At 34.2% G+C, this 27073-nt stretch overlaps 1 protein-coding gene across 8 annotated transcripts in view; it reads left to right on the top strand.

The window, feature by feature from the left end:
• The window catches only part of LOC136035537 (moesin/ezrin/radixin homolog 1-like), a 123100-nt gene extending 96027 nt beyond the window's left edge, over nt 1–27073 (top strand). For all 8 annotated transcript variants that reach the window (XM_065717421.1, XM_065717387.1, XM_065717403.1 and 5 more), the window contains 7 exons: nt 706–852; nt 4055–4259; nt 7819–8043; nt 11900–12088; nt 16082–16168; nt 19449–19607; nt 25405–27073. In XM_065717421.1, coding sequence (XP_065573493.1) covers nt 706–852; nt 4055–4259; nt 7819–8043; nt 11900–12088; nt 16082–16168; nt 19449–19607; nt 25405–25569 — 1177 coding nt within the window. In that variant the 3' untranslated portion in view covers nt 25570–27073. The remainder of the gene's footprint in view (nt 1–705; nt 853–4054; nt 4260–7818; nt 8044–11899; nt 12089–16081; nt 16169–19448; nt 19608–25404) is intronic.

Raw genomic sequence — 27073 nt, 5'->3', positions numbered from 1 at the left:
ATCCCATTCAACTTTTTGAAAGGCCCGTGTTTCAGAGTCATACTAGAGCATTGTCATTACCGTATTTTTTACTATTATAGCCTTAACTTTGAGGCTTACCTTTCTATTCTTCAATACCTCTTTCTACTGTGAAAAAAGACCCTACGACTTGGTGGTGAATTCCTTTTAATATCCTTGCTATACCCACCATATTTAGAAATAGCGCTACATTAGTATCTACCTGGCTATCAGCTTGATCGAGTTTCTCGTTGCCTCACATAGCCTCTTTGTGCTCATTTCTTCCTTTTCGAAGCAACATAGTCTTCTTAATTCTAATTTTCAAACCTATTCTTGCTGTAAAACATGCTGATGATGGACACTGTATATGTGTCCGAAATGTCCAGTTAAAAATGTTATATTTGTTTAATTGTTAATTGAAAGGTTTTATCCCTATTTTGAACTGTTATGTTTTCGTCATGGAAAGGAAGTGTGGTCTTCGAAGTTATCTACTAGATGTGTTTTTTTTCCTAATTGCTATCAAGCTTTCCTATTGATTATACTGCGATCCTTAGGACAAATCCCATCAAAATAATTCATGTTTACGAGGATGGGAATTAACTCAACACTGGACCAATTACTGACTTGATTCGTGGTTCTTTTTTTTCTTTTTTTTTTTTTTTTTTTTTTACATATACTCATTATTTAGTCACTGTTTATTGATTACAGGGAAGACGCCATGATGGAATACTTAAAAATTGCCCAGGATTTGGAAATGTATGGTGTGAACTACTTTGAAATAAAGAACAAAAAAGGAACACCCCTCTGGCTGGGGGTGGATGCCCTAGGTCTCAATATCTATGAAAAAGAAGACAAGTAAGTCCTGGCTGATATTTTTTTTTATTCCCTATTTTACCCCGATTCTCTGATTTAGGGTTCCACATTCTCCATAGTTTTGGCTTAGAAAAGAGTCATAACTGTAAAGAAATATTTCTAGACACATTCGTGTAAGTAGAAAAAAATTCTTGAGATGCGCTGAATTCAAATTTGAAGTTATAACTTTAGTAATTTTTTATCTGAGTAAGCATGCTATCTGAGTGTCGGTATCCGATATTTGCATCAGTCTGATCGATTGGGTGATTATTATGAAGAGAAACTGGGGATTGAATGTCTTTTCACTTCGCGTCAGACTTACGACTATTCAATAGCAATGTTCTGTTGATTCTGACGCTGATGCACTTACTCGAATCGTGGCATATTAATGGAGAGCAAGAGCGTTGAATCCTGGCCTTTGAAAATGCATGTCTTCGAAGAATCCTTATATACGCTGGAAAGATCAAGTCTCAAATGTTGAGATCCAAAAAAAGACCAATCAGTCTCTTATTATAAGTATCATTCGCCAACGTCAATGGCAATATCTTGGCCATGTCTTAAGAATGGGAAACTTTAGAACTCCCAAGTCAATTTTCCAGTGATAACCCGCAGGATCGAGAAGGAAGGATCGTCCCAAGAGCACACTACGTTGCACTTACCAGTCAGATATCCGCTCTCTAAACACGTTCTTGCAACTTGAGTGGGATAATTTGCTGGTTGCGGCAGGACATCACGAGGCTAGGTCCTTATCGGTGCCCTAGGCGCCTCTGGAGGGACAGGAGGATCTAAGGTAAGGGCAATTTGTCTTAGTATCGATATTTGGACTGTATAGAAAAGCCTAAGTAAAAGCTTTTCTTGCTTAGTAAAATGGAACAAGCGCAGTTTTCGTTCTGTATTTATATTTGCATAGCTAGCTTCTTACACTTTCTCAGCCTGGTCTCTCTTATTTTTAATTCTTTTTTTTTACTTCTACTTATTTCCCACTGTTATTATTAAAATTTCTGTTGTCCGTTTGGGGAATAAAGGAAGGCAATATGTTATAAAAGAGGGACAAAGTAATGATTGCCTCATTGCCTTGTCATAATTGACACTAAATACCCATTTATTCAAATTTGAGCTTCTCCTTTCTTTCTTAATTATCAATTCTGCAACGAGGGATGAGGAGCAGGTAGACTGTCCCAAGATCTAGGCTGCGAGAAAGTTGAAACTTAATTTAAAATGCATAAATGTATCAAAATAAAAACTGGCTAAGATTCTAAGAGGAAGAAGTAGCAATAGCTCTAACGGCTGTTGGTTCAGGTACAATGTTGATTGACAGGATCATGTTGGCTGAAAAATTCTGTGTAAATTTCAGTTTGGCTACAATTAGCACTAGCCAATTTCAGTATTAGTAACCTCTTATTGTCAATGGGTCATTAGAGAGAGAGAGAGAGGTTGTTTTTTGCACAAGCAGTCTTAGCTTAATGGTTAAAGTTATGCTCTACTACAAAACATTTTCCGATACACTTCTATACAATGATGTAAAAAGGACACGAAAGAGTTTTGGTAGCGATTTTTTTTCAAGAATGGATGGGCACAATTTTAGTTTCTGTTTCGTAAGGTTCTGTGGCTTGTGGGGGTGAAGTGTTGCGATGAGCAGGTTAGACATTGGCATTTCCCACAACCTCAGGATAAGCCCCTCCAGACTTCCTGAATTTAGAGTTCGAGAGTATCCTTGAAGGAATGTCTATTACTCAAGATGATCCTGCTTTCCCATTTCTGGACTGACTCCGATTCCTCCATCAAAAAGGGGCTCCTCTTATTACTGAGGATTGGGTATAACACAGGTACGCCCGAAGAAGACTACGGCTGCTGCACCTGGAGCGAACCATTTTTGAAAGTGCTCGCGGAGTCATATTGGTCCCCCCCCCTTCCTGAAATCCTAAATCTTCCTGAATTTTTGGGTACTTCTTATTTACATTATCAAATTGTTCTTGCAATAGTGGTCCCTTCCGAAAAAATTTCTGCATAAGCATCTGGGGGGACTCCTGGTGGCCTTTTTAAATATACTCTACTGTAGTTTGTGTAACTTATTTATTTTCTGAAGACATCAAAATTGTAAGTGTTTTAAAAATAATGACGAAAATTCAGAGAAAGTGAAAATTCTATGGGAGGAGCGACAAGTTGAGCTCTGGATTGAAGGGGGTGGAAGAGGGGCTCGTACAGATGTATTGCCCTCGGGCGGCTGGGTGCCGCAACCACTCTTGGTAGTCATAGTAATTGTATCCTGGTTAAAGAAAAAGAGATGCTATTCGTTCTTTTCCTTTTTTAGGCGGTATTAGGGACGTGAGGAATTCGTCTCCTGCCCCCGTAATGCTAAATTTTTTTGAATTTCTCGGCCTTTCTTATTAAAATCATCAAATAAAATGAAGTCATGTCCTTGTTGGTCTCTTCTGAAAAAATATTCTGGCATACATTCTTTGGTGGCGTGGCCTTTGGAAGTACACGCTACTCTAATATTTCTCATATATTATAATTTTTTCTGGAGACCTCAAAATAAAATTGACCCCCAGACCCGAGTTCCCCCCCCAGCTTAAATGTAGTTTCTTAAAAATCTTGTCAAAACTAAGGTGAGTCTGCATAATTTAAGCATCAAGAGAAACAGAACAGTGTTCTTTAGTTTATATTTACCTTTATGATACTATAAAGTATCTTTATAGTACTACTTAGTACTTTTATAGTACCAAACGGCTCATTTTCCAGTTCTTACCATTATTTTCACTTGATTTGGAAAAATTGGCTCCACCTTTGCCCCCCCCCCAGGATTTGGACTAAATTACACCACTGTAATGAAGGAGGAGCTTCTGTAAATATATTGCGTTTAGAGGGCTTTCCATGAGCATTTCTAATTGAGTTTTCGTTTTTGTCGTTTTTCGTTTTCCTTTCCCATACTTTTGTACTTCTTTTTTCCTCGAAATGTGTAAATAATCGTTGTTGAAAATTGACATTTGCTATTGGGTATATAAATGTGCAACTACATCTAGTAAAAAAACTTTTTTAAATGCGAAATAAAATTGCGGATTTAAAAGTGATTTTTTTTTTCTGCTTTGAAATCTATCTATGAATAATTTTGAATTCTGCCGCTTTTTTTTTTTAGATTTTCTGGGTAACACTACACCGTCATTTAGACATTCGAATGACGTCAAATTGTTCTCTTCTATTTCAGGTTGAATCCAAAGATCGGTTTTCCCTGGTCAGAAATCCGAAACATATCATTTAATGATCGCAAATTTGTCATCAAGCCAATTGACAAGAAAGCTCCAGACTTTGTGTTCTTCGCCCCCCGTCTTAGGATCAACAAAAGAATTTTGGCTCTTTGTATGGGTAACCATGAACTGTACATGAGACGCAGAAAGGCAGATACTATTGAAGTAAGCTTTATCAAACTGAGCAAAATCAAAAGGGCTTAAATAACATTTGTTTGTTTTCAAATTAAAATTACAAACAAAAACTCGATTAAAGTAATAAAACGGATCTTAATTTTTTTTTCTTTAATACAGGAGGAAAGGAGGGGTAATTCTACAGAAAGGGAACTGTTCGTTTTTGTGACCGTCCTTCGGTATTCTTTTTCTTTCTTCTTCCAATTCTTTCTTCTTTTCTTCTGTAGATTCGTCAGACAAATATCAGAAAGTCCTGAATCAAGTAAGAATGAAACAAATTCGGCATGTCGTTGATCCACACCTACAAATGGATCAGTAACACCATATAGTTGCGTAACTTTGCGGTTACGAGCCCAAGATTTAGAAGATACATTGCATACTTGTAATATAGCTTACGGATTGTCCGCAAATCAGTCATGATAAATAGTTTCCAAAAAGGAGCTAGGGCTAGGACATGAGGGATTGTGTAAGCGTTATAGAGTCTAGCCAAAACATTCTTACTGTAACGTGTTTTAGCATTAACTAGTAGTCCATAAGCTGTTCTAGCCTTCGTGCTGAAATGCCCAAGTAGCCCTACACACGTACTTTTCAGGTCAGTATCAAGGGGTAAACCCAGATAAGTTAGGGATGACAAAAGTTTGATATCAGAATCACCCTAAGTGACGACAGTGACGACAGCCCCAAGACCAAGGGTGCCAGTGTATGCAAATATCCCACTTTAATCAAATGCCTACTACCCTCCCAAGACGTCCTACTAGTTGGTACTGTAACCTGTCTTACTGTCCTTCAAATAGGATGTTCTAAGAGCTTCGTAGGTTAGGCTTCGAAATCCATTTTAGTAGAAAAGTGGACATTTAGCGTTTTGTTGAAGTCCGAATGGTGCTAAGACTTTTTATCAAATTCGTATGCACCAGTCGATTTAGAGGGAAATGTTACATAAGAAGTCATCCTTAACTCAAAATCGAGAAAAGGTGTAGATACAGTGTTTTGGGATTGGACAGCCGAGCTATATAAATTACTCTCATACTCTTGAACTATTTGTTTGATTTATAGTTTAAAATATTCGGTATATGACGATTTATACTTACTAACGACAGGACTGCCTGTCCATGCACTATTCTTTGCGGTTGAATGCGTATGGCTATGTTGTTTGACCTATGTAATTGGATGGATGAGTAGGGTTAAGGCCTCGTTCAAGTATTTATGTTCCTTTCTCTTTCTGTCTTTCTTTTTTGTTTTTATTTTTTATGTTCGGTTGTGCGATGCGTGTTTGTTTCCGTGTTGTTGCTGTTGCATTGGTGATTTCTTTTTTTACTATACTGTGTATCCAGACAGAATAATTTAACTACAAAAGTTTATTCCTCTATCACCAAGGTGAATTCAGAAAATAAAAGCAAGAAAAAGAAACAGCAAACTATTCCCCTCTACCTACTTGCATATTACCATTCAACAAATGCGGGTATAGAGATTTCTTATACCTATTAGGGGTAGGCCCACAGAAAGCGCCGAGTATCGGAATTCAATAATACAAAGTAATAGGCTCTAACAAAAATTGTGATAACTAAGTATTTCTAACCACGCTTCCCTTTGTCTCATGCCTTTGTTTTTAATTTTCATAATACAATTTATTCATAGTCATAAAGTAGTTGTGATATGAAGTAATTTGCGTCTGGTATAGCAAATTCTAGCAAGTAACCTTAGAATTTATCTTAGAAGTTATATTGGAATTATTCCTAAGACATTGATTCTTTTGCATAGGGGTTGGATAATGAAAATGTAAGCTTAATTTCTAATTAAATTAGTAGAATAATGTGATTCATTTTAAAGGGAATAATTTTTGAGAACTTGTTTAATAGTTAACTCCACTTAAATAATAATTATTAATGTTATACTGATGATACGATATATTACTTTAAATGAATATGTATATTTAAAATAGATATTCTGTTATACTGTATTAAATATATCAATAAAGAAACCCGACGTTTCTCTAGTCATATAAATCTTTCCACATTACAAAAAATTTGTTCTTCTTTCCTCAAGTTCCTCTTTTCATTCTTCGTTTTGTTGTGTTCTATCATATTCCAGCTTATTGTGTTGTTTTTCTGCCGTTACTCTTATTCAGCGAATTTGGTCCTGTATATTTTCTGAAAAAAAGATTTACATATAAGTAGGCCGTCATTTTTTTCATCGGAGAAAGGGTCTGTAATATTTAATCGGGTTGTTAAAGCTTGAAAAAGCTGTCAAAATTCGACAGAAAAGAAAAGTATGTCTTAGTTTACTAGTTAGGTAGTATTTCAAGTTTAGCTAGTGTATGGTAAATTCTAGCTAGTAACCTTAGAATTTATCTTAGAATTATTCCCAAGACATTGATTCTTTTGCAGAAGGGTTGGATAATGAAAATGTAAGCTTAATTTCCAATTAAATTAGTAGAGAGCAATGCGATTCATTTTGAATGGAATAACTTTTGAGAACTTATTTAATAGTTAACTCCACTTAAATAATAGTTATTAATGTTAAATAATTTATTTATGAAATAAGATAAATAATTACTGATGATACGATATGTTACTTTAAATATAGATATTTAAAATAGATATTCTGTTATACTAATTAAATATACCAATATACTAAACCAGCTATATTAAAAAAAATATTTGAATTGAAACATACTACAGTTAATTATTTAATTATTGACATAATTAATTTTAAAAGTTTATCAAAGACTAGGTTGTTGGCCAGTCACATCCAAAAGTTTTTAAAATAAGTGCCAGCTGTTTAATTTTCAGGCTTTGACTACATATTCTGAATTTGAATAATTATTCATTATTACTGATTTGAATCATCACAAAACTGAACTCAGGAACTGAAAACTGATCACAAAACTGAGTTCAGGCTCAGTTGATAAACGTTATGAATATGGCTAAGATTACTAAATCTTATATTAAATTGCTTTTGTACAAAGACAAAGAATATATACGACAGAAATTTGGTATTCAACAACAATGTTGCAGCGACTAAATGAAGAGGAATAGCCCCCCTCCTCCTCACTCATCCAAAAAGCTCAAGATTGTTTTTCTATTAAGTGTATAATATGATGAATTTTTTTAAAGCTTGACAAATTCAATTACAATTTTTTAAATATAGTTTTTTTCGTAAGACTCTTTTGTTTTATGTTATTTAATACGTCTAAGGAATTATTATCGTAGTTGTACTGCCATTCTTGGGTACAGCGGGGATATGGATCAGCTTCATGACAACATCTGTCACTCCCCTGCCCCGCTCCCCTCATAGGGAGCTTACCATAACTCACCTCTTAAAGGTCATATTTGTGTCCGAACAAGTCTACTATTGTCGTGAACCTACTCAGAGCTGAATTCTGGGAGTGTCACTGTTCTTAAGCAGTGTCAGATTTGATGAATAGTCTTCAGCTAAGTTGCAAGGTTCACCAATTGACCTTAATCACATGTAGCATTTGTTCTTTTTTGTTTAAATTTATCCTTAGTCTAATTATGACGCTTTTCATTTATTTGAGCAACCTTTGTTTTAGGTTCAACAAATGAAAGCCCAAGCGCGTGAGGAGAAATTGGCTAAAATACAAGAGAAAGAAAAATTGCAGCGAGAAATTGAAGCCCGTGAACAAGCAGAGAAAAAACAAGCGGAGTATGCAGAAAAGATTCGTGCAATGCAGGAAGAAATGGAACGAAGACAAAAAGAATTAAAAGAAGCACAGGAAACGATTAGAAGACTAGAGGAACAACTTAAACAACTACAGGTTAGAGATTGTTAGTGAACAAAGTCCCCCCCTCCCTATAATTAGAAAAAAAAGAGAAAGAGGACATGACTAGTATTTCTTGGAGATTTTAATTTAACAGTCGTAATCAAGAATAAACTCAGACAAAATGGTGCTCGTTCTAACAATATAAAAAAAGTACTGGGCTAGCACTTAAGGGACTGACACGCAATAAGGAACAAGTGAATTTAAGAAGTGTTATGCTCTAACGGTTGGTGGTTCGATTCTATCTTTTGTTTTTTCACTTTTTCATCTTTTTTCTCACTTTTTCATTTGTTTTTTCACTTTTTCATCTTTTTTCTCACTTTTTCATTTGTTTTTACTTTTTTCATCATAAGTAGCAGTGATATAATTCTTTGTATGTAAATGCAGTGAAGAACTTTTCAGATCAAACTAAAGCGACGCTGGTGAAGGTACGGCCGTTGTAAGTTAGATAAAGTAGTTCATAACCTGCATAAATGTCACCGTCAACTTTAGAGTTCTTTTCTGTTACGACTCAGGTTGTTCACTTGTAATGTTATTTTTCTGTTCAGATCGCTGGTTGGCACCGTTTATGGTTAGAACTAGGCCGGTATATGATCTTCTTCGAACCTCAAATTTTCGTATTGTTAAATGAAAATTCGTTCTTTAGTTTTAAGAACTTTCGTCTTTGTTAAATGAAAATTCGTTCTTTAGTTTTAAGAACTTTCATTCTTGTTAAATGAAAATTCGTTCTTTAGTTTTAAGAACTTTCGTTGTTTGATTGAAACCTGTGTTATTAACTTGAGGGTCCCATTGAGGACAAGCGTATTCTAAATTGTGTTAATGTATGTGAGGTAAGCCAGCTTGAGTTGTGACAAAACCAAATCGACACATCTATAGCATGACTTGACTCTATCACTTTGATTTCAAGAGAACTCTTCGCTTAAATTAGCTGTTTCACATTGAAGATGTGACCGAATTTTTATTTACAATAAATATTTACATAAAGTTTCAGAACGCAAAGTCTTATAAGGAAATCGAATGACGCTATTGTGAACATAAAATAAATCGAAAAAAAAATTGCCTAGGGCCAATTTTGAAAGAGAGTGAAACTGAAAGTGAACGCAAATGAAATAAATAAATTGTACATTAAATGCGATAAAATTACGGAATAACAGGGTCGAATTATGCAAGGTTTGGATTAAGAAGCTAAAATACGAACATCTAGATTATATCTAATGAAAAAATCGTTCTATAATAAAGTTTTGAACACAGCGCGCATGTGTGATGGTATTCCTTAGTGCACTAAACAAAAAAAAATGCCTGTTCTCTTTTGCCATCATGAACAGCTTTGTTAATGATATATTTAAAAGGATTGCCAGGGAGGCCTCTCGCCTAGCTCGCCACAATAAGAGGTTCAAACTGCTGTGAAGCTACTACTTCCCTGGGAGCTTGCCAATCACGCTGTTAGCGAAGGCCGTAAAGCTGTACACAAGCTCCAAATAAGGGGCCTAAGTACACAAAACGAGTAAATGAAAAACACATTCTTGACAATAGCTTTCTAACTCTTAAATAACTTCTAACTGACTATTTTTCTTAACACTTAACAAATTAATTCGAACTCTTACACTTAACACTTAACTTAATACTTAACAAATTAATTCGAACTCTTAACAAATTAATTTGTAAAAACTCTTCTTCGCTAACCTTCTTAATGCTAGACATCGAAGTCAGTCTGTAAGGAAGGAAATAAATTATATTTTGCTAACAAAAATTTTTAATTTTTGTAAATTGTAATGTGGTTATTTGCCATTGCAGCTCAAATTATCAGAATGGTCCTCGCCCTCCTTCCCCTGTTACACTAGGGAGCAAAATATATTCAAATAGAACTAGGTATTGGTCTAACTTTAATTGTTCTTAACCGTTATTTAACAAAATCATTAAAATCGGTGACTTATGTATTCTTACAGTTGTTACGTCTTTCATTAGGTTTGTAGGCTTTTATAAAAAAAAAATTTTAAGATTTGTTTTTATGACATTTTTTAGAACGATGTTTTGAATAGAATTTCATAATATCAATCCCGCAAAAAGATGGATATGCCCTTTTTCCAATCCTTAAGGACCCAAATAACGGTGACCTGACATTTTCTCTTCAAAACTTCTCACATAAAGCTTACACTTTTAAACTGATTTATACATTGAAAAAAAAGAAGAAAAAATCGTTTTCTGCACGAACGATGCAAATGAGAAGTGCATCAGTAGAAATATGAATTAATGATAGAGTCTCTAACTAGGCATTTACATGGAAGATCATTCGCAGTTTGAGCCAGAATTTCCTATGGTTTTCATTCAATTCTTATCCCACCCCGCCCCTCCTATTTAAGCTTGTGTGCAGGAGCCTACTGCTAATCATGGTATTTACTCTTTGCTTTGTCTTGAAAGAAAAATAATTCAAAATATATCCCTATTACGAAGTATTTTACTATTACGATTGTCCTTTTTGGCCAACTTTCTGGGGCTAAACGGAAAGCTGGTCGTCCTCGTCTGGGGTGTAAGGATGTTATAAATAAAAATTTAAAGGAAATTGGAACTTCCTTGGAGGGTGTAAAGAGGGAGGCCTTGAATAGATTGGGTTGGAGGAAGAGCTTGCGTAGCTGTGTTGGCCTCAGTCGGCTTGGTGCTGCAGTGAGCTAGTAGTGGTACATAGTTAAGAATAATTTTTGTGTGTTTTAGCTAAGACAGCTCGCGGTGCCTTTTCGAAAAGGAAACTGCGATGATAGGGTTAAGAACTGTCCTGATCTGATATTTAATTAGTAATCATGGTAATAATTTAGTAATACTTGTAACGTCAGCTGACTCAGTGTCATAATTCTCCAAAGTTTTTGAAGCAAATCAAAATCGTTCAGCGTAAAAGAAAAAGTCGGTGAATGGTAGATTTTCTAACCAACTGGTTCTCAAAACCGGTCGGCTTTTAGTCGTAACCGCTCTAGCTTGGAATCAGTTCGAAAGTAGACCTTCGTGACAAACATTGTGAAATTGCAGCTGGGAACATTGCAGTTGGAGAACTTATTTTATTTCTCTCTTTTCCTGGCTCTCTTTTTCCCTGGTTAAAAAGGATTTAAGCGTAAAAAGGGTCAATATTCATTGATAAAAACGTGGATTACAAAAACGGAAAAGGCATTCATTATTCATTACTTATAATGTGGACAATGCATGTTTTTGATGAGAAACAGTGGGGAAAGTGTTAGCCTGAGCTGGACTGTAGCAATCAGAGAAATCGTGTCAGGTGCCACCATCGGTTGTAGCCAAATTAGCGAGATTAAGTCATTATTTATCTCTTCTTTATAAAGTTTTCAGTTTTTTTAAAGAAACACGAACGGGGAACTTAGTATTTATTATGGGCGTCACAAGATCGGAGCTAAGAAGCAAGGGTATGGTGCGATGCCCCACCCGAAATAGCCTGGCTTTCTGTGCAAATGCAATTACTTTTAACGGTTCATTTGTACATTGGGGATGGGGACGGAAGGGGGTTATGTTCCTTTGGGCTGTAGTGTTCTCCAAGAGTAAGAAACACTGTGTGCCTAAATATAACGGTTTGTTTCTACATTGATTTTATTTTGAACCGATGGTAACAATAGTTGCAAAATGAAGATGTAGTTCCTGTCGAAACCTTGGGGGTGGGTTGCGTCGAGCTACAGTAGTTTCCATAAGTAAGAAACAGTATGTGTCTAGATATAAAGATTCTCTTTTGTGCGTTTTCAATTGCGGAATCTTCACATCCCCCCTCCCCCCTACTCCCCTTATTGGCAGCCAAAATAGTAGTAATAATTTTGTCATTATGGGATATCTGTTATCTGTAAATATCTTTCTGTTTTAGTTGGCTAAAGACGAGCTTGAGAGCAGCCGTCGTGAATTGACCGAAATGATGAAGCGTTTAGAAGAATCGAAAGAAATGGAAGCTGCCGAAAAGGCCAAACTAGATGAAGAGATAAGGTTGAAACAAATTGAGGTGGAACGTATCCACGAAGAAGTAAGGCTCAAGGATGAAGAAACCAAAAGGCTCCAGGTGAGGTATTTAAATTTACCCCCAGGCGACTCAACCCCATTGAACTTAGCTCATCTGACTCTATTTCCCATAGCTCAACCCCCTACAATTTAAGTCAAGCCTTCCTGATACAACCAATGTTTTTGTTTTTTATCATCCCTAATTAACTCTGCAGTATGACTAAACAACTTTTTTTTTCATTTTTCTTTTTACAGGTGGTAAAAATTTGACTTAAATGAAGTGGCCTTAATTTATCTTTCAGTAATTCGGCAAGTGTTTCTTATAATTGTAACTATTAGTTTAAGCTAATAGGGCTGTATTCGAAAATTGACCACCAAATTAATATCCCTTTGTGTATTCGTGCAAAAATTAACAAGACTGTCTATTTTCAAAAAGATGGAGAGAAAGAACTTGATGCTGATAAAATTAAGTTTTGCTCTATTTTTTTTTAGTCGTTAAAAATTAAAATAAAATAAAAAAATTGTTATAATTATTTCCAATTTTTTTTGTAAATGTCATCGAAAAAAGTACAAAAAAACGGTAGATTGAAATACTAAGTCAGTCTTAAATCCTAACAGAAAATGCTGTTTGGCATTGTACTTTATGCGACAACCTTGATTACTCTTCGTAATTCTGCAAATGCATATTATTGAAAATGTACAAACGTACAAGAATAGATAATTTAGAGAGGGTAGACTTCGTTAATAAAAGAGGAGCCATTAACGATTAATATTTCGCAAAAATGTTATATTCTATTAATTTTTGTGTTTTGCCAATGGTTTTCTTTACATTGCAAAAATCGAAATGACTTATGATATCAATTTGTTTCTCCATTATCCTCTGGTGGAATGTATAGATTTGCGCTAGTCCTCTACTTCCACAAGATAAATCTCTGTCATGTTTTAGGACATTTTGTCAGTGATTTGGCGATTAAAAGCAAAAAATGTAGCGGTAGCTTAGATTACTTGACTGTAGAGAAACATTAATTATGTCAGTTAGCTATTAGATGTAAAGTTTTGACTAAGTTCGCAATTCATCTCGAAGAAGGGGATACTGTTTGGGTTGGGAGGACCCTTTGAGTCCAGAATATCCCAAAATATGGTAATATAAACAAACAAAAATAAAATGTGTTATTCATGTGAAAGCAAAACTTCGATAATTCATTTTTTTTCAAAACTGTACGAGATTTGTTATTTCCGAGATTTATTAATGACTGTTATTTCCTGGTTGAATTTGGAGTAGATTGCCGTAGTCTTCGATCTCTATAAGTTATATATCTGCTATGCTTTGAGTCATTTTGCTATGGCTGTTGCTGCATTGTGAATTCTGTTCAATTTTACATTCTAAATTGCTCTCGAGTCTCAACTCAAGGTTTTGAGCAAAGAGCATCTTTACGTGCCTCCAGCGCCATCCAGTAAAATAGACCCGGCTCTGGTTTGTCACTCCACTCACAGAGAAAAGAAAGTGAGCATTTCAGCTGAGAGCTCAATTATCTTTTGTGATTTTATTTCCATTTGGTCCTATTTTGTTTATTTTTTTGTGAAACAAAATAGGGAGAAGGGGCTCCTCAGGGACATTCCGAGTTATACTGGTTTTGCTTCTTTTTTATTTACCTTCCTCTTGAGTTGAATTGCTCTGAATGTACTTTATTTCTTATCTAATGAAAATGCTTGATTGTTAGCTTTCCCGCCTTGGTCGAATGTTAATTGGATAAGTCTGTTATCCTAACTTTAAAAAAAAGGTGGATTTGCTGTTCTTAGTCGACATAGACAGTTACTATGTTGCCTAATTTGACTAGAAAACTTAAAAAAAAGCATTTATAGACAAGAGTTAAATAATAAAGTGAAAAAATTACAAATATGTAACCCCGTAGTCATTCTTACCCATCATAGAATCCCAAGGAGTTAGTGCAATAGCCTCCTATGCCTTATTTCGACAAGTCTTGTAAATATTCTTTTCCTTGGGTTTTCATCTTTATAATCATCAGATCGTCATTTGATTGATGAGTAAAATGTTGATTGTCGTTTGACTTTGTAACGCTAGCTGAGAGGCATCATTACTCTTTGATAGAACTTTTAAAGATAAGACATAATAAATATTGATTTTGTCTGTGTATCTATTTACGATTTCTTATGATCAGCGGATGGAATCAGCAACAGCGGGGATCAATCTATGCCTGAATGGTTTCTCCTATGGTGAAAATTAGCTTGTTTCTGATCGTTCATAGTGTTATCATTTGATATTGATCGATGCTCTCCAGTAATTTCTTGGAAACGATCTACTCATCAACAGTTTCAAAGCCAAGTAATATTAGAAATCGGTTATGGGATTGGGAGAGAGAATGAGAGATCTATGTGAGATCGAATACGAGAGGAGAGAGAATGAGATCTATAAAAGAAAAAACTGGAAGCTGTTTTTTTCTATAAAGGAAAGAAAAGGCTGTATAGGCTTTTCCGTTGACAAAGTGGAAGATTCAAATACCCACTGCTTATTTGTCCGGAAACTGTTATATCAATCTTGCGCCTACTTTCCATGCTGTTGGCCCAAGAAACGCTATTGGTTAGTTGGTCGACCATCCTTTTTACGACGGCCTAAGTTTAATAAGCTCCAATGGCCGAGTTTGTGTTCTCTTCAGATAAATATAAATGTTAGAAAAGAGCGATCAATAGCTACGTAAAATGCTGTCGCACTGTACACTCGTCATTCGAATAACATGGCAAAATAATTTAACTGCAAAGGTGTATTATGCAATGGTGCAAAGGTGTTAATGCTTTATTTAAATTCTGCTTGGGAACTTGATCTGATGGTTTCTGTCCTTATGTAATTTGCCGATTTATTGTATAGTTCTGGCGTCAGTATTTAGGGGAAAACTTGTAAGTGGAGCTGCTGATTTCTTCTGCTTTTCAGATGAATATAAAGAATAGAAAAGGACGGTCAATAACTATGTAAAATACTATCATACTGTACACTCATCAGTCTAATATCATGGCAAAATAATTTGGATATAACATAAGGAGAATTAAGAGATAAAATCAAATAAAGATATGCTATTTTCTCACCAGCTACTTGTTTTGTATGATACAACTTGTATCACCCGACAAATGATAGCTTACAAAATGTTTTGTACCTATCATGGGTAGACACCATGAGGCGAAGAACCAAAATTTCTTTGTGCATTTACAGTGATTTCCGGGGGGTGGATGGTAATTTTGGGTGGGGGAAAAGTACCCGAAACCCAAGGATCAGATAAAGTCTTAAGCCCAAACCTTCTGGACAAAGCATCTCTCCTCTTAGCCAGTGTGATTTGTTGGAACCTTTGCAAGAGTAAAGTAGGGGAGCTGGCTTACCTTAAATGCTTTATGGTTGGTATAGACTTTTGGCTTGGACAGACGAAAATTCGTTCTTCCTGCTAGTTCGTGAGAATTATCTACTATCTTGTTACCACGCGTCATATGTAACCAAAAATTTGCGCTACGACAGATGTGGCTGTCTGAATTTTGTCCATACCCTAATTTTGCTTCCAATGCTGGGTCCTATTTGAAGTCAGGACCAGGACGAGGGAAATATTCGTTCCTGTATTTACTTTAATACCCTTAAATTAAAAGAGTTTATTCATCGCTATATTACTCATAATAGTGTGTGGCCAGCTTATAGAAGTAGTCTAAGGAAATGGTGATCCTATATTTATGAATTTTGGGCTAAATTGGGTCAGTAATAAACATGGAATATGTGGGGTGAAATGTACTATGGCCGTATCCGCAAGGTATAAAAGAGAATGGAAGCACGAAATTTGACCTTTTTGATTCTCTTAAAGTGGTATTAATTCCCCTCCCCCTAACCCTTAAATACACACGCACCTGTCATAACTTTGTTCAATTAAGCCAGTTTATTCAGTCAGCCAGCTTATTGTTCAATGCTACAATAATACTAAGATTTATGTCAGTAGAAATGACGAAACCATATAAAGTATATCTATAAAGAAGTAAAAAATTAACAAATCAAATTGTTTTTTAGGAGGAAGTAGAAGAAGCTCGACGTCGTCAAGAGGAGCTGATCGCTGCCACAACAACACCCAAACACCATCACGTTGAAGAACATGCTGTAAGTTCCCTTTTTGTTTCCCTTTTTTCCCCTTTTTTATATACTACACAGATATCGTTCTTTTATTATTATTATTATATCTTGTGAGATCTAGAAACTTCACAATTACTTTGTGTTTTTTTTTTTGTTCTTTTCTGCGAAAGCACTTGCATATGCGAAAAACAGTAATTTCTTTTAATGAAAAAGCTTCCTAAAGTTGCAATATGTGTTTATTCATGGGAAATTTTCTAAAAATAGGGTTTAGTGCCCTAAAGGGATAATGGAAACCTTGAACATATAAAACAATATTAAATATAAACACTATTAGAGATATAAAAACAAATATTAGATATATTTGCATATTATTATTAGACACAAGTTTTTTATTATAAAAAAAAAACAAATATTAGATATAAAAACAAATACGAACACATTAATTTGTGTATACTACACACATATCGTTCTTTTATTATTATTATATCTTGTGAGACCTAGAAACTTCACAATTACTTTGTTTGTTTTTTTTCTGCGAAAGCGCTTGTATATTATTGTTTTTATAATTTTATCACCCATCATAATGTATAAATCCACAAAATATGGAGTAGGAAAAATTAGAAAAAAAAATGCACAACACTACATAATCAACAACAGATTATCGTCTATTTAAGAAGTCATCATGACCAAAGACAAGGAAAATTAATAAGAGAAGAAACTGCTATTCGCTCCAGAAAAGCGATTTTTTTTATGCTCGAAGTATTCTTAAAAGTTTTTTTTTTGGGGGGGGGGTCTATGAAAAAGTTATTTGCTTTACTTGAAATAGATATCAAAATAATCAAGTTAATTATAAAAACCTAAATAAAACCAGTAGTTTTTTACTTTATATTTTATTGTAGTTCTTCTTTTACGTAACGTTTAACGGTTTAAATTCCGAATTTACCCAATACAATCTAAATTTGCCAGTTTGCCCAAGACAATGTAACAAATACCCAGTAACAAATGTTTTATCAATTAAGAAAACAGTATTTTGATGTATTAGCGAATATGTTAAAATGTGTTATTTTCAGTTGAAATGTTTTGTTTTATAATGTTTTATTTCTATTTGAAAGAAAAAAGCTTCTCTTTGCTCAGTTTGAATCCTAATAAACTTAGGTGTTAAGCTTAGATCCGAATTTTAATGAATTGAAATTGGCTTATTATAGACTTAAAGCTCATTTTTGGTGTCATGAGCTAATAGTTTAAGGTGTTACATCAGGAATAAATCAATATTAAATCAAAATAAAAAATTAATTGAAATTGATTTATATATCAATAAATCAATATTAAACCAGAGTAATATCAATCAATATATTTAAAAATAAATGTCGTGTATGATTATAGACAACATAAAGAAGTGAAATCATATTAATGGAAACCAGTATACATTAGAAAAGCTGAGAAAATACCTTAGAAACACTTAGACTAAAAGAGAAACTAGGTTTCAAAACACTGATGCCACTTATACAATACAAAATAAAGAAGAATCGTTATATATATCTATATATATAAAAATAAGTTGTCTGTGTGTGTGTGTGTGTGTGTCGAGTGACGTGATGTTTGTGCGTCGACTGCCATCATGTTTGTCGACTGACGAAATTAAAGACCGGGACATCGGGACACAAATGACGACCGGGACATAGGGAATATAAATGACGACCGGGACACTCAAAGAGAAAGCGACCGGGACACAAGGAATTTTCGATTAGCAATCACCATCAACAAAGCACCGGGACACAAATGACGACCGGGACACAGGGAATATAAATGACGACCAGGACACACAAATGACGACCGGGACACAGGGAAACAACAACAACGGGGACGCCGGGGGGCACAGGGGGATATATAAATGACGACGGGGACACAGGGAATGTTCGATTAGCAATCACCATCAACAAAGCTCAAGGGCAATCATTAGAATAGTGAGGTATAGATCTGAATACAGATTGTTTTACCCATGGAAAATTATATGTTGCATGTTCAAGAGTCGGTAAACCTGACAATCTATTTATATGCACAGACAATGGGACAGCCAAGAATGTTGTATATTCGCAAGTTTCACGTAGTTAAAAATATATATATATATATATATATATATATATATATATATATATATATATATATATATATATATATATATATATATATATATATATCTATATTTACAGGTGGGACACAGGGACACAATAGGGAATATAAATGACGACCGGGACACTCAAAGAGAAAGCGACCGGGGCACAAGGAATGTTCGATTAGCAATCAGGGACACAGGGAAACAACAACAGCGGGGACGCCGGGGGGCACAGGGGGATATCTAAATGACGACGGGGACACAGGGAATGTTCGATTAGCAGTCACCATCAACAAAGCTCAAGGGCAATCATTAGAATAATAAGGTATAGATCTGAATACAGATTGTTTTTTCCATGGACAATTATATGTTGCATGTTCAAGAGTCGGTAAACCTGACAATCTATTTATATGCACAGACAATGGGAAAGCCAAGAATGTTGTATATTCGCAAGTTTTACGTAGTTAAAAATATATTTATATCTATCTATATTCACAGGTGGGACACAGGGACACAACTGTGTCCCACCTGTTTATCCCATCGCCAAGAAACCAAGAAACCAAGAAGTTGTTGCCTTTTTTTACTTATATAAACCCCCCAACCTTCCCTTCCCAATGCCTTCTTAATAATTTTCCCAACACTTTAAATTTAAAAATAGGATCGTAATCAATATACGGGGGGGATTTTTTTGCGGAGGAGAATTTCCCAGGAGTAGTTTTCTGGAGGGGCTAATGAAATTAGATAAGTAAGTAACGGAAGTGCCCTCTATATCGATTTTTAATATTTTTTATAAATGTAAAATAATACAATTAAAAATGGAATATAATACGAAAATGAGTAGAATCAGTGATAATGTGTCTGTGCCACCTAGTCGAAAACCGACGAAATTTCTTAATTTTGTTTGAGAACACCATTTTTGTTTCCTGGCTAGCTTCTAACTGGCCATCTTGAGGATTGAAGCAACGCGGGATGGATAAGCTAGAAATCTATGTTTGCTTGTTTCTTTCATTTTTTGTTTTATTGACTATCTTCTACAAATAAAATCGAATACATTCATGCTTCATTAATTTCATCTTTATAGTAAGAACTACAAAGGTAATACCGCCCCCCATCCTCTCCAAAATAAGGACTATAATGAATTCAGGCCTAAGGAGACAATTTATTAAGAGTTTTGGTTTAAAGTATTTATTTTAGGTTGCTGATGATTCTGATGATAATGAAGAAATGCCTAATGGGGAGATTTCACAAGATCTGGTACATGAAAATGAGGAGCCTGGAACCCCTATTCAAGATCCAGTCGAGGAAAGGCGAACCATGGCTGAAAAGAATGAAAGACTCAAATCCCAGCTAAAGGTAAGACTAAAGACAGTTGGAAAATTGCAAGACTCAAAACCTCGGTTGCAACCAAGGTTCAGTCGAGGAAAGGTGAATCATGGCCGAAAAGAATGAAAGCCTCAAATCCCAGCTAAAGGTAAGACTAAAGACAGTAGGAAAATTGCAAGACTCAAAACCTTGGTTGCAACCAAGGTTCAGTCGAAGAAAGGCGAACCATGGCTGAAACGAATGAAAGACTGAAATCCCAGCTAAAAGTAAGACTAAAGACAGTAGGAAAATTGCAAGACTCTTAAGCTTGGTTGCAACCAAGGTTCAATTGACAAAAGGCGAACCACGGCTGAAAAGAATGAAAAACTCAAATCCCAGCTAAAGATAAGACTAAAGACAGTAGGAAAATTGCAAGACTCAAAACCTTGGTTGCAACCAAGGTTCAGTCGAGGAAAGACGAACCATGGCTGAAACGAATGAAAGACTGAAATCTCAGCTAAAAGTAAGACTGAAGACAGTAGGAAAATTGCAAGACTCATAAGCTTGGTTGCAACCAAGGTTCAATTGACAAAAGGCGAACCACGGCTGAAAAGAATGAAAAACTCAAATCCTAGCTAAAGGTAAGATTAAAGACAGTAGGAAAATTGCAAGACTCAAAAAGTTGGGCGCAACCAAGGTTCAGTCGAGAAAAGAAGAACCAAGGCCGAAAAAATGAAAGACTCAAATCCTATTTAAAGGTAAAACTAAAGACGGCAGGAAAATTGCAAGACTCAAAGCCTTGGATGCAACCACGCTTGGCATTCAGTGCTAGAAATTTTGCTCAGATTGCTGGTTTGCTCAGATTGCTGGTTGCGTCCCGCCTGATTAGGAGTTTTTAAATACTGGCCTGTAGGTCGATGAATGAGGTTGTAATAAAGAGTCCATCAGTCAGTAGGAGCTAAAATAGACTCGAGCAAAATCTTAATCGCTGGCCGAGTATTTGAGTAATGTCTGGATAAATTTTAAGGGGCTCGAAATGGACTTGAAGGTCTCTGCGTAAGCTGCCGATTCAGTTTTAGTTGCTGAACTTTTAGCTTAAGTCGAAAATTACATTTTCTGGGTTTATCGAACCCTCTATGCTAAGCTAGATGCGTATCTGCAAATATAAAGCGAATAAACTGAAGACTGTTTTTGCAATTTCTGTACACGCAAAGTATTTTATATCCCCCTTGTCGACAATTTCTTGCTGTTCAAACTGTATAGAAAACTCCTTGTCTACGGATTCGACGAGGTACCTAAGTTTAAAATATATATATATATATATATATATATATATATATATATATATATATATATATAGCAAAACATAGAATTATAAAAAAAAAAAAATGAGAAGCATCACGCCCAAACTTAGTACTGTATTTAGATCTCACCCAAATATCAAATAAGTGTATTTGTTACTATGAATGCCCGAGATCTGGTTAATATCAACATTCATAGGTGAATGTTCCTTTTTCTGTGCTTGGATTTATTTAGCTTTGCGAATCAAATTTTTCAGTCTTGTGCAAGCTTTGATGGCAAAGGTTAAAGTTAGGTCAGGCTAGGTTATGTTGGGTTAGGGTGAATTAGGTTATAAATCTTAGAAATGGGTTAACCTAACCTTTCACCATCAAACCTTGCATAAAACTGAAAAAGTTGACTGGCAACGCTGACACAAAATCCAAGGAGGAAAAAAAGGCATTTCGGACATTCACCGGTCAATGTCGACATTCACTGATTTCGGATGTTAACGGTAACATATTCACACTTCAGACGTCAAAATTTTAAGATTAGGTGTTCGATGGTTCATCGAGTTCAATTTCAGTTTCTGTCTTGGAATATTGATTCTTTGAAACCATAAAACAAGGACTATAAATCTTACAAATGCGTTAAAAACTTAACCTAATCTTTCACCATCAAACCTTGCATAAAACTGAAAAAGTTGACTGGCAACGCTGACACCAAATCCAAGGAGAAAAAGTATTCACCAATTTCGTACATTCACGGTAACATATTCACGCTTTAGACGTCAAAATTTTAAGATTATGTGTTTGATGGTTCATCAACTTCAATTTCAGTTTCTGTGTTGGAATATTGATTCTTTGAGACTACCAAACACTGACTTAATCCTTGTCAGAGCAGAGTACTTAGCTCTCTATATAACGGCAATATATTGATTCAAGCCCAAGACAATAAAAAACAGATGAATACAAGTCTGGTTTACTATTAACAAATACTATAAGAAGAGCCATGAAAATATTTCTGTATATTTTCATATCTACAGAAATATTTCTGTATCTTTAAATAGAAACTAGTGGAATAATTTCATCCAATCTCTTGAAAGTAATATCAGTAACAAATTAGTTTTTTGTAACTTGTTTTGTAAGTTTTTTCTTGGAATTCCACTATGGTTCACAAATAGATATATTATATGAAAATTTGGAATATTTGAAATTACTGTTAAAATGGATCAACATATACGAACGATTTCTTAGATGATCTAGAGAAAATAGAATAAAATTTTCCTTAATTGTCTTGTTTAATGGAAAAATAGTTTTGTCACCATAGCCTTAATAAAACAGCTATTTGTGCGTTATGTATTATGAGTGTTTGTGCGTTATGTTTTACGATATTTTTAGTTTAATACACTAATGATATATCATCAGCTAGAAAATTTCTATTTTTTTAAAAATAAAGCCTTTCATGCTTGATAAGAGCTTGAATCTCCGTCCCCATTCCCACCTTTCAATTTTGAATACTTTGTTTATAATAATTGTAAAGATTTTGGCCGATGGTTATCATGGTTTTATGGATTTCCGCTTTAGTCAAGTGTGAAAGGAATTCTTAAAGTGGAACTTAACGGTGGAACGTAACATAACTTCACCGCTTGGTATAAAAATCTACATACGTCCTGTAAAAGCTACTTGACTGTCACCTAAATACATGATTTCGACTTCAAATAAAGATGGTTCGATTTTCAGTCTATTAAGATTTGTGAAAGATGTACCATTGTAGAAGATCTAAAAAAAAAGTGTAATTTTTATACAAACCATGTTGCTGTCGAAGTTTCAGCTGCCTCAAATCAAATATCCTTTGCTTACTGATTGATATGAATCTTAACCATTCAGTAGTAATTTTAGAAATAAATATAATATCGCCACTTAGCATTTTAGAAATCTATATTAGTTTCTATTCAGAAAATAATTTCTTAGACTATTTAGAAATACCACCGTTTCTTAGAGGAAATTGATTAGCTTCTGAGCCCACGAAAACTTTGTCAAAAGAGTAAATTGAGAAAAGAAAAAAAACACACAAAATGCTGCTTAGCCTACTTAAGATAGGATATAGCTAATATTTGTATATTTATAGCTTATTTTTATAAGCTGCGTATTTAATAGATTATATGTCTAGTTGTGGATTCATTAGTTTCAGGTCTATCCACTCAACGTGCTATGATTGCTCTGTTTTCCCGGTCTTCCGTTTAAAAAGGATTTGAACTTGCTTTAAAATTAGAAAATAAAATTCTTCTTTCAATGGTTTCCAACGGTTTATAATTTTTTGTATTAAATGTACTTATTTTTGTATTTAGGTGTATTTATTTTGATTTAATGTATTTCAATGTATTAAAAAAAGGTAAAACAAAATTTCTAAATACGGTGTAGTGGGAACCACCTATCGACAGCTACTAATAAATTGAAAAAACAGTGTGCCAGTTTGGAGGGGTGGGTGGCAGGTTAGCCGAAGCAAATTTTTGAAAAATACTCTATTTAGTGAGTTTCGTTAAAAACAGAGCTTCTTAAACTTTTATAATTCCCGACCCCGTTTATGATTGCGAGTTTCTTAACGACCCAAACAAATATAAAAGAAAAATAAATTAATATTTTTTGATGATATATTTATTAGGTAACAATATACACATGCATATGAAAATATATAAATTTAGAATTTGTTTTGAAACATATAAAAATTCAAAATTGAAATTTGCACAAAATGTTATAGAAATGTTTTTATTATAGTTTCAAAAACAAAAGTGGATTCTGATCGTCTTAATTCTCTCGAATATATCCAAGTATTTGCGTGGTAAATATTAAATTAATGTTTACCTTAAAAATTTAATGAGATGGATGTGCCTGTTTTTTATTGCATAATAAATCAAATCTTGGTGTAATGTGTGAAACTGCTGGACGTAAGAGCTCTTCAACATTTTTTTATCGCTGAACGACATTAGGATTTAATGTGTATTAAAGCTGAGAAAGTAACTTCACATAAATATGTGGTGTTGAATGGCAGAAGTACATTTAACGCCATATCGGCGATAGTGGGAAATTCAGTTTTAGTTCCGATACAGAATTCAGTCAAGGGCTTTTTTTGGAATTGTAGTTTTAAGTTTGAGTCACACGGAAGCTCAGCAAATTCCTCTTGAGCTTTAAGTGGCAGATGATCAATCTCACTTAAGCCAATCCGAAACGGCTTTTAAATCCAAACTATTTTTTGTAAATCAATATTTAATATAAAATATGTCCGGAACTGTATTTCTAGCGCTTTTTAGTGATCTACAATAGTTTTTGCAATAAAAGTTTTACAATGAATTTTCTCAGTTACAAAATTGTCGACACTGGAAAACATTTCGAACGAATTTTTTTCGATCCTACTTTTCCAAATGCTGATCTTTTTAATAAAACTTTCAATTTTATCATTTGAAGTAAATATATCGCAATTTTTTCCTTGAAGAGACAAGTTAAGATCGTTTAACTTCGCAAAAATATCTGACAAATAACACAGCTTGGATAGTCTAAAGTCATTTTGAAAAAAAGCTACAAATTCACATTTTCGTTCACTTAAAAATATTTCGATCTCGTCCTTTAATAACAATTATGTTTTTAAACTTTGACCTCTTGACAACCATCTTACTTTTGCATGTAATAACAAAGTTGTGTAGTTGGAATCCGTATCCTTACAGATATTTGAAAATAAGCGACTGTTAAGGGCATGGCTCTTAATAAAATTTATGACCTTAACAGCATCCTGAAACACATCGTTCAATTCTGGTGCTATTAATCAATTAAGAAGCGTTCAAAGGATTTTTACATGCCGGGACTGTAAGGTCCCGTCGGTCGCAAAAGGGTTAAACTGACTAATTCGGAATAACATACACTGCGTTCACAATCATACAATGGCTAAATGAAAATAACACTAAATGTTTATATAGTTTTTTTCGAAATAACACATTAGAAATTTTGTTGATAATATTTATCAGGATATTTCGGTTTTAACAAATTGACAAAAATAAATCTACATTTCTATAACATTTTCTGATTCATAGTAAATTTATACAAAATATTATAATGATCGGAATAGACAGTCTTTCCGAACCAGAAGATTTTATGATATATTTATCTACGATGATTGTTATTTTTCTTTATAACAATAATTTTACAACTTAAAAAACATTTTTTTTTAATTGTATTTTTATCACCGGTGACCTCATAATTTTGCTACGCGACCCCAAATTTGGGGTCACGACCCATAGTTTAAGAAGCCCTGGTTAAAAAGAATCAAAAGCAAAAAATTGCCACTATACAAAATTTTGCCACTAACCCCCTTTCGCCTTCATCCCTCTGTAGATTTTCGTGAGGTGGCATCCTAAAGATAGATGTCTAGGGTTGGAGATAATTTATCGTAAGTTGATGATCAAAAAGGACAATAAGGTAGTGCTGGGAAACAGTAGGCTACATGCAAGACAGGTAAATTACCTACAGGTACAGTGTAGCCTACCGGTACATTACTTTGTATTACTCTTTTCTTTTAGGCCTTGAAACAAGATTTAGCTGTAACAAGAGACGAGAATAAGCAAACCCAGATGGACAAAATTCATCAGGAGAATGTCAAACAAGGTCGTGACAAATATAAGACCCTTAGGGAAATCCGAACTGGCAATACCAAAAGAAGAGTCGACCAATTTGAAAACATGTAAAAGTTGGATTTACAAATAAACTAAAGTAGAATGTATAAAACAGAGCAGAGTAACTTTTTTATTTTCATTCAGTTGTGTTTTCTGTTTCCACTTAAAAAAAAAATTCAAAACTGCCCACCCCGCCTTCCCTTTCCCAATGTGTGGTAAAGAATGTTGAATGATTTTTTTTTTTGCTTGTTTAACATACATTCCTCATTTTCAGCATTCTTATATAATCGTGATTTTAATATGTAAACATGTCGTGCTCTTTATTTTACTTTATAATTTATATAAATAATGTTTAAAGGACGCCGCGGTGAGGGAGCATCTGGGTTGTGAAGGGATGGATGGGAAGCTTTTGTTATGTTTTCCAAAAATGGGACTATTTCAAGTCGTAGATTGTAAGTTGTCCCCAACCCCACCTATAACTCATACGTCAAACACAAAGTATTCTTTTCAAAACTAATTTAATATAAAAGGTGAACCAAATTTCTGAAGAAGATAAGGTTTTTTCATAATGGGTATAATCAAATAGAATAGTGACTAAATAAAATAATAGTGATTTTTATGTTTTTTAATATGGACCACGACATATTTTTATTTTGCCTTTTATGGCAGTCGGTGCCTTTACAAGTACCTATAACTATTTTTGGGGATAGCAGCTGAGTATCCCAAACTGTCTAAAGGTACGGCCTTTCTGTTATGTAATTCATATCTTTTATCCAAAAAGATAATATTTTTGGCTGTAGCTAGTTTTTTTTGTCTCGTCTTTTAATATGGTGCTTTCACCTTCTAAAGCACCATCTTCTGGTGCTTCCTTTGTTTTAGCTTCACTGCTTCAAAAAAGTGCAAATTCAGTAATATTTGAGATCTAGAATATAATAGGTCTTACATATATATTTATTGTTTGCCAATGTTGCACTCCTATTCCTGGCTTACCACTACCGAATAAGAGTGGTAAGTTTTTCTTACCACTATTGTTCGTTCACTGGCTGCATAATTACCTCATCAGAAGTCAGTCTGACAAAAAAAAAAAAAAACTCAATTATTAACGAACGAATCTTTAAATTCGTTCAGTGACATTCAATTCTGTTTCGTCAATCTTTTTAATAGCAAAAGCTAAAATATATTTTGCAAGTTATTTTTTGTATTAATATTTTTATTAATTTATATTTTTAATTATTTTTTATTTAGTTATTGTGAATTGGAAAATAGTTATTTTTATTTCCTTTCATAATAAATGCTCAACAATAGCCCAGCAGAACTTTTAGTGCTCCATAATAGCATAGCAAAATCGCCTGAAAATTTTAGCTATAAAAAAAGAAGAAAACAAAAATGTTGCGAATGAAGCAACATTTTGATAATTTTGCAGCCAGCCAGGGATATTTAGTTCTCTTTATTTGAGGTATCGCAACTTTAATCTGAAGTATTAATGCAAGTTCGAAGTGTACTGGATTATTTTTTTTGTTTATGCAAGTTGTTTCTTTTGTGAATAAGCATTCTTGAATAAAAGCTAGAGTTTAGA

Source organism: Artemia franciscana, chromosome 2, assembly GCF_032884065.1.
Source record: "Artemia franciscana chromosome 2, ASM3288406v1, whole genome shotgun sequence".
Lineage (NCBI taxonomy): Eukaryota > Metazoa > Arthropoda > Branchiopoda > Anostraca > Artemiidae > Artemia > Artemia franciscana.
This window is presented reverse-complemented; position numbering and strand designations above follow the sequence as displayed.